The following is a 9,119-nucleotide window of genomic DNA, read 5'->3' as shown; positions in this document are numbered from 1 at the left end:
ATTAATAAGAACACCTTCCTAATACTGAGTTGCCCTCAGAACAGCCTCAATTCATCAGGGCATGGACTTTACAAGGTGTCGAAAGAATTCCACAGGGATGCTGGCCAACGTTGACTCCAATGCTTCCCACAGTTGTGTCAAGTTGGCTGGATGTCCTTTGGGTGGTGGACTATTCTTGATACACACAGGAAACTGACACAAACCAGTATGCTTGGCTCCTACTACCATACCCCATTCACTTCAATATTTTGTCTTGCCCATTCACCATCTGCATGGCACACATACACAATCCATGTCTCATTTGTCTCAAGGCTTAAAAATCCTTCTTAACCCGTCTCCTCCCTTTCATCTACCCTGGTTGAAGTGGATTTAACAGGTGACATCAATAAAGGATCAAAGCTTTCACCTGATTTCACCTGGTTTTCAGAAGAGGTTAATCTCTCAATCTTCCCAATGTTGACACTTCTGTGCTCTCTCTACATTACCTCATCTCTTTATAGTCTGGAATTCCAATTGTCCGAAGATAAATTGGAAGACGACTTATAGGTAGAAAGTCAAGCTTATGAAAGATGATTAGCATTTAATATCATATACAATTGCCAATCCCAAGTCATTCAAGATGATAAGGAGGATGCTTTAGAAAAATTCTCTAGGTTAGGAAGTTTGTCAAATACCACCAACTTATTTTCAGATCACAAGCTAATGGGGACAACAAAAACTATTTATGATGAGTGTACTGAATGAAAACCACAGGGATGAATTTCACATTTCCTTGCCAAAGTCACTCAAATGGTACTTTTTCAGAGTTCAATATTGGGCCTTTGTAAACAGCATTCTACACAATACCTGTGTCTTGACATGAGTTACCTGCAGATGTTGTGCTACTTCATTCATGCCAGTTCTCCAAATAATTGCATGTTAAAACTTTATTGTTGAGATTGAAACATTATTTGGTAGTGTTTCCCCATCTGCAGGGACCTGATGTATTTAGAACATTTCTCAAACAGTTTTGCATCAAATTTTAAGGGACTGAAAATACCACATCATGTAGATACACATGTCTGTTAAAAACAATATAGTTTAAATAATGACAATATTAACATATTTCTTTGTTGAAATATTGACAGACATGTTTGCATTACTTCTATGTCATTGGTTACAAGTCCAAATGTTCCCCCATACTCTGATTGATAATAAAAGACAACAATAATTCCATAAACTTTCTGATAAGATTTCAAAATATTGGAAATGATTCAAACACAAAATAATCAAATCTGAATATTTGATTATTTACAAATAAAATGCAATTTTAGCAAAATACATATAATTTCTTAATTAACATAATTATATTTATCTGTATTATAAAGTATGTAGGCTCCAAACATCCTTCACCTCTAAATCCAGAAAATACTTATATTGCGCAACATCCAGCGAGACAAAGGTCCTCAAGGTACATTTGATGGATAATGCCAATCACCATTCATTACTTTTCATACATTTTTTTCGAGACAAGCATTGCTTCATAGCAAGTTGACTGATTTGTATAATAGCTCTATCAGGGATATGTATTTGACACGTTTAACATCACCATATCAAAAGTCATCATTCATAAGAATAATGAAATAATACTGTTAGCGCAATCACACTGCTAGTCTTGGACAGTGATTGGCGCTTATACAGCAGAGGCATACAATCATTTGTTGCTCCCATATCTCAACACATTAAAAGCATGGTCAACTTTGTCAACAGAAAAATATAAACTCTCAGCAGTCCATATGTCATAATTTAGTCATTGGTATGTGCAGGCTGTTCCAAGGCCCCATCCACAGCTCCTCCTCATCCGACAGTGTGTGGTCACTGTGGGACGTCAACGTTTCTTTCGACGCCATGTTGTCCACACACGACTCCTGCTCGTCTACACAACAGTTACTCCTGCTGTTCCTGTCATGTAGGGCCTTGGCAATATTGGATTTGGACCCAATACTGTCAAGGCCCGTGATGCTGGACCCCAGGGACCCGCTGGACGGCCGGGTGTTGAGGTTAATGTCAACGGTTGAGGAAATGCCTGTAAGTGTACCTGTTCCATTTCCTGTTACTGGTTCCCCTACGCTGTTTAGAGGAAGCTTCTCTTCCTGAGTCTCAGTTAGCATGTCCAACTTTTTAAACTGTTTTCCCAAGCGGCCCGGGGAGCCCACCTTGAGATTGTTGGGGTGGCCAGGCCTCCTGGTCCGCACAATGGTCCCGTTCTGGGCGAAGTAGATGTTCCCGTTGATGTTAGCGTGGCTGTTGATGTTAGACAGGCGGTTCCTCTGGGGTTCAGGAGCGCTGTCCTCTCCTGTGGAGCTGGTCTCATACTCTCTGTCCACCACCAGCTTGATCCGCTTCCTTCTCACTCCAGGCTGAGAATAAAAGATGCAAAGAAAGATGGAGAGAGAAAGATGAGGTTAATGCGCAGATAAAATAGTATTTCCAAATATGCAAACATCATGCATCCAAACAGATCATAGATAAAAGTATGCCAATCAATGTACAAGTCATTTTAAAACTATGACAGTAACAGGATAGGAAACACACAACTCTGTAAACATGATCATAGCACTGCTACGTTATGGTCATCATATGGTGATAAGTAAATAGACACAATGTGCAATTGGTCGAAGAAACATTTCTAACACAACCAAAAAGTGTGATGGAGAGAAAATATAAAGATGCCACAAAGAGTGGTTCAACACCATTGAAAAGAGAATTCAAACCGAAGATAGAACAACCCATTCCATTTCCATGCTAGAAGTATTTTCCAAGAGATAGAGAGAGGTAGAGAGAATGAAACACTCAGGGGGAAGCACACAGTATTCTCTTCACTCCCATGCGAGAGGCCACTCCAGCCAATCTTACTTCACAGCTGACCAACTCGTCCCTCAGAAGGCTGTGGCGTTCCCATCAGACTCTGAATCGGTATCGGAGGTCTCCTCTGTGGCTCCCAACTGGGATCTACCAGCTGACCCCTGGCTACTGGCGTCAGATTTCTCAGATGGTGTAATGGCGTCCTCGTCCACCTCTGTGATGGGAGAGAGTCCTCCGAAGGTCTCCTCTGAGGCCTCTGTCAGACTGTTGCTGGAGTCTGAACAGTAGGGAGTTCCAGCATAGGGACTATGGCTGGGCCCTTCTCCAGCAGAAGATACACTGGACCTCCTGGACGGTGCTCCGTCACTCAGCTCTTCCACAGACTCTTTTCTCTCATCGGCAGTACCGCCTTCCTCCTCAGATTCTCCTTCGTCCTCCTCTTCACTCTCCTCATTGATGGTGTCCTGTGAACTGCAGGTCAGGATGGACTTGCGGCTGCCTCCAGTGGACCTGGAGCTGGTGGAGCTCCTCTCGCTGCCCGCCAGGGAGCTCTGGTCCGTCAGCTGGTTGTCCTCTGACTCGCTGACCTCTGATCCAGAGAGCTGGATCTGGCTGCCTCCGTGGTACACTGAGCTTGCCGACCCTGACTCTCCATCACTGACCCCCTCACTTCCTGGCCTGGACATCTCTGAGCCTCCAGCACTTTGTGACGATCTTATGGAAGAACCAGGCTGGGAGGCAGCACTGCTTGAGCCGCTACTACTGCCACCAACACTACCACTGCCACCGACGCTACCACTGCCACTGCCACTACCACTGCCGCTACCACTGCCACCAATGCTACCACTGCCACCAACGCTACCACTGCCACCAACGCTACCACTGCCACCAACGCTACCACTGCCACCAACGCTACCACTGCCACCAACGCTACCAACGCTACTATCACTTCCACTGATGCCAGAGGCACTACTCCTCACGCTGCCTTGTGTCCCTCCACTGGACCTTTCAGTAGCAGTGCCAGATGATTTCTTGGAAGAACGGGCAGAGGAGCCACTTTCTTTGGACTCCCCAGTCCCCTCATCGTCTTCAGACACTTCCTCTGAATCTTTCTCAGTCCCAGATCCTTTCTCTGTACTGGATTCAGTTCCTGACTTGTCAGTTCCTGACTCTTTCTCTGTCCCTGACTCTTTCCCACTATCAGATTCTTTCTCAGAATCAGATTCTTTCTCAGAATCAGAACCTTTCTCAGAATCAGAACCTTTCTCTGATCCTGATTCCTTTTCTGTCCCAGATGTTTTCTCTGAGCCTGACTCTTTCTCTGAATCAGACTCTTTTTCTGTCCCCGATTCCATTTCAGTGACAGATTCCTTCTCTGTCTCGTCACCCTCTGACTTAGATTTGCTCTCGTCATCAGAATCCTCTGGGTGCTCTTCTGGCTCCTCTTCTGAGTCCACAGTGCTTTCATTGGTATCGTCTCGGTCCAGATCCACCTTCAGGTAATCTTTGTCCTCGGTGGAAAGCGCCACACTGCTTCTCTCTGAATCCTCATCAGAACCCTTCCCACTCCCACTCCCACTGCCACTCCCACTGCCACTCCCACTCGCCTCCGGCTCACTCTCCACCGTCACGCTGATAGACACCTTGGACTTCTTCTCTTCGTCACTGGTGGCAGCTTGCGAGGCATCTTCATCCTTCTCGCTACCTGTGGCAGAGCTTCTACTAATGCTTCCCTGAGACTTCCTCCTTGCCTGCAGCCTGTTGCTCAGTTTGATGCGCTTCATTACCTTGCCCAGCCGGCTCCTGGCGGTGGACTTGGTGTCTATCGGACCATCACCGGCAGGTCCCCCCGTCAGACTCTCCTGGCTGTCGATGCGACGGGCCGACATCAGTTTGGCGTAGTCCTTGTCCTTCTTGGCGCCAAACATCTTGAACATCTTGGCTTTCTTCCAGGGGGATGGGCCTGGTTCTCCGGCTGGAACAGTCTGGTCTCCACCCTTACTGGCCGCTAGGAACTTGCTAAGCTTCATGACGGACTTCAGCCTCTTGGCAGCCGAGGAGGGTTCACGGGGTTCCACGCCCTCCACTGGCTCTGCCTGCTCAATCTCATCCTCTGGTGGAAGGTCTCTAAATCCCACCCTCTTGCCGCCTCGACCAGTACCCCTTCCACGCCCTCTGCCTCGTCCCTGCCATAGTTACATCACTTGTGATTCAACAAGATTTTCAGCATCAACATAGTTCAGACAACATGATATAGTTGAAATTGGAACTCTGTTATTGCATTATTGTAGCTATATAGTGGGTAGTTATTATACATTGTTGATCATATCAAAGTGCTGCTACATATAGTAAAATAAGTACCTCAGACCCATGGGGGCTGTAGTACTCATCCTCCATAATCAGCTCTCCATGTTCATCATACATGGGAGAGATCAGCTTCCTGCGACTGCCATACTGAGGAAGGTCATACCTGGGAGAGAAAACAAACATTTAGAGGCAAACGGGAAACAGTTTAAAGGGCTGTTTCAACCATCATTTATTTGCCAGTATTGTGAAATCTTTTTCGAGAGGTGACAGTAACTAACAACCTCTGCCTACACCCCTAGGAACGTGAGCCACAAACACACACAAACCTCCAGTGTTATATAACTGGTGCATGGGATATTTGAAGCACTTGCTCTAACAATAATACATTTGCACATTTACTGTGTTACATGTCCATAACACATTCTTAAATCAACAGTTCCCAAGTGCATGCATAAGAGAAGGGGTCAACACTAAACTTCTGCATAATTTCATCTGTGCAAGACTATACTGGGCGATGCACAATTAAAAGACCCATATCACAAACCGCATTAGCCCCACACTGAATCTCTAAATGAGGTGCGGTGTGGGGCCAACATCAATCAGCATCAATGTCAGAGCTGAAATTACGTGCCAATTGGTGGTACTATCTGCAACCCACCTGGCATGGGTGCCAAAAGCAAGCTGCATTACACCAGTGAATCTGTGTGAAAACTGAAGGAAGCAGGTAAATGGAAAACCTTTTGAACACGTGGGGTCGCTGGGTCGGAGCTGAAGACCGCCAGAGCTAGTGATTGCTGGATTAAGAGCTTAACCCAGCTATTAAGTTGCTCTTTAAATAGAAATGGATCAAAGGCAGTCTGGGTTATCGTGATAGCAACCTCAGCAGCAGCAGCTTTAGGGACCTGCTGTCCCACAGAGTCTTCACAACACAATTACTTTAAGACTCAACGGAAGGGCTTCATCATACAAACACACTAAGCATCAATTTGAATTTTCATGGATGATGAGAGGTTATGTCACATAGTCGACGAGGCCTACCTGATCATGCAATTAAAATGTTACGTGGTCGATGATCCACTTCACACGGTTGACTAAAGTTTGATTCAAGTGTCCTCCGTCTAGCTTAACTCCCCTGAGTGTTTTAAAGAACCCCTCACTGAACACGAGAGTCCAGTGCACAACATTTGGTCAGCATCTGTTCGTATTGCTGTAAGTTCCAGCGTTTTCCTCTGGACCATATGGGCGATTTGCAGTGTACCATGCAAGCCAAAGTACGCTCCCCTCTTCCCTACTGGAGGAGACCATTACAAAGCTCTCAGGTGCCATGCTTCGCTCAAGGCTGGGCAATTGATCATAGTTGGTGGGAGTGGAATGATCTGCATAACTGGAAGGGGTCTTATGCACTATGTTACACTTAAAGGGATAGTTCTGGATTTTGGCAATGAGGCCCTTTATCTACTTCCCCAGAGTCAGATGAACTAATGGATACCATTTGTATGTCTTTGCATCCAATATGAAGGAAGTTAGAGGTAGGATCTTTCAGTGTGTGTGTGTGTGTGTGTGTGTGTGTGTGTGTGTGTGTGTGTGTGTGTGTGTGTGTGTGTGTGTGTGTGTGTGTGTGTGTGTGTGTGTGTGTGTGTGTGTGTGCGTGTGTGTGCGTGTGTGTGTGTGTGTGTGTGTGTGTGTGTGTGCGTGTGTGTGTGTGTGTGTGTGTGTGTGTGTGTGTGTGTGTGTGTGTGTGTGTGTGTGTGTGTGTGTGCGTGTGTGTACGTGTGTGTGTGTGTGTGTGTGTGTGTGTGTGTGTGTGTGTGTGTCAGGGGCTTGTGAAATGTAAGTTCATGATACATTTGTAAACTAGTCTTAATGCCATTACTTTCAGCAATTAACCAGTGGAGATCAATTAAATTCCCTGGATCAGAGCGACACTGATGAGATATGGGAGGGACAGCGGGTATTGGACTCACCCCTGGTCGTAATTATAGTATTCGTCCCTGTAGTAGTCTTGGCCTGGGTCGATGCCTGACTCCATGGAGAGCTCCTGAATTTCAGGAGAAGCACATAGAGATACATCAATAGAGAGAAAAAATTAGAAACCATTGCTGGAAACACAGCACAGCACAGTACAGAACAGCGCAGTGTGCGCATTGCAGAACTATCCTGGAGCTTTGAAAGAAGCAGTAAGGTTTCTACCTCAGGTCTCAGCAGAGATGGCCTCAGCAGTTGCTGTTGCTGCCATAGATTAGTTGGAGAGGGAGGGATAAGGAGAAACAGAGACAGAGTGTCCAGTTCACAGTTCATATTTAACTACAGATACAGCAGGATAAAGAATGAAAGCTTTTTAAGGCCATAGAGAGAGGAGAGAGGAGAGAGGAGAGTGGAGTTGGAAGAGGGTAGCGAACAAAGGTTTAAGGAGGAGATGAAGAGGTGACGGAGAATAGAGAGAAAATGAAAGACAGGATGAACAGAGTAGCCAGTCACAAGTAAATAGACAAAAGGTATAGTTGAAAAAAAGATGATAGAAAAGTTGAGAGACAGAAGAAGCCAGAAGAGAGATATGACAGATAAAGCACACTCACAGCTGCTATCAAACAAGATTGAAAATGAAGGGAGCATGCATGACACTTCTGATGCTGGGCAGGATTTGTAGGACTCAGGCTACGTCAAAAGTTGTCAAACATTGTATCAGTTAATCATTGGCTAAGCTCCTAGTAGTACTTCCATGCACCAGTAGAGAAAAAAAATGTCCCTAATGCTCATCTGTCACTTGACAGCAGACAGATTTGAAATTACAGCACCAGCAGTTTTCAAACCAAATGTAAACTGTGATGCTAATGTTAAAGTAATAAGACAACTATCTCTATGACCCCATCTAAATCTCATTCAGTGTTTTCCATCAGGTGAGCGGTAGATAAGAAGGATGGTGAATAAAGCTCCCTTGAGCATGGAAACATTTACTTGGCACACAATGCATAGCATAAAAATACATCACAATAAAAAGGCCTACCTTTCTTCCGTATCCTCGCCTGTAGGTCATGGAAAAAAGGAGGAAAGAAATAGTGCAAATAATGAGTACAACGTGACATCAAAATTCTAAGTGCATTGATATAAAAGCATATATTCTGCTGACCAGTTAAGTGATTTCAATGTTACTTACTGTGCAATTTCCTGCGTCAAGCCAATGGTTACATTTTCATTAAAAAAATAATGCATACAGAAACATTATTGTTATCTATTTGTTATGTTCTTTCTTCCATTATAACAATTTTTGGCAGATAAAATGAAAAGTTGGATCCATAAAAAGGTAGGGGAGAAAGAAATAGGAAATAACAACAAACCCTACACTTAAGTTGACATATCTAAGCAATTACCTTTCCAATAGAAACTGGGAAAATGGCACACTATTGTTTCTCGAACGCATTTGTTAGTAAAATATAAATGTATGTAAAGAAATAAATGGATTTGTTATTGTAAAAAGTCCAAACATCCTTTGACTGTGGTTAGCCTTGTGGATGTCACACCATATAACTCATATCAGATTAATTTAGACCAGGATTCAATCATTAGCGCGGTAACCTGCATTAGCCGACAAAGCTTTTTCATAGCTTTTTATTTATTTTGTTTAGGCAGTGTCGGAGGTGTAGGCTAACTGTGTTAGTGCTGTCAAATCCACAAGCGGCTCCTGGTGTTTCCTATCGCGGACATTGCCATTGGATGCACAGAGTCACATTAGTAGAAATCCCATGCAGCTGCATTACAAATTTGAAGACTGGAATGTGTGATGTTATCTACACCTCGATTAGGCAAATATAGATCCCTATTACTTCCTTGAATGATTTTACATTTGAGCGCCATTATATTTCTATAATGGCACTGTATTTCTATAGACACTTGCTTGTTCTGAACTTCTAACGTGGGTGGATATAAGGATATGGTTTCGTGGTAAAGACTATGAGCACAGCCACCTACCA

General features: G+C 44.3%; 1 protein-coding gene across 1 annotated transcript; it reads right to left on the bottom strand.

Moving 5' to 3' along the window:
* Window positions 1-475: 475 nt before the first annotated feature.
* On the bottom strand, window positions 476-8,149 carry LOC123728702 (uncharacterized). The gene is made up of 4 exons (XM_045700850.1): window positions 7,342-8,149; window positions 7,116-7,189; window positions 5,206-5,314; window positions 476-2,399 (listed from the first exon to the last, which is right to left on the bottom strand). The coding sequence occupies exons 1-4, from the start codon at window positions 7,447-7,449 to the stop codon at window positions 1,779-1,781; spliced, it is 912 nt and encodes a 303-aa protein (XP_045556806.1). The 5' UTR covers window positions 7,450-8,149; the 3' UTR covers window positions 476-1,778.
* Between the last annotated feature and the right edge of the window lie 970 nt (window positions 8,150-9,119).

Source organism: Salmo salar, chromosome ssa18, assembly GCF_905237065.1.
Source record: "Salmo salar chromosome ssa18, Ssal_v3.1, whole genome shotgun sequence".
Classification (NCBI taxonomy): domain Eukaryota; kingdom Metazoa; phylum Chordata; class Actinopteri; order Salmoniformes; family Salmonidae; genus Salmo; species Salmo salar.
The sequence above is the reverse complement of the archived record's forward strand: the minus strand, read 5'-3'. Positions and strand labels throughout refer to the sequence as shown.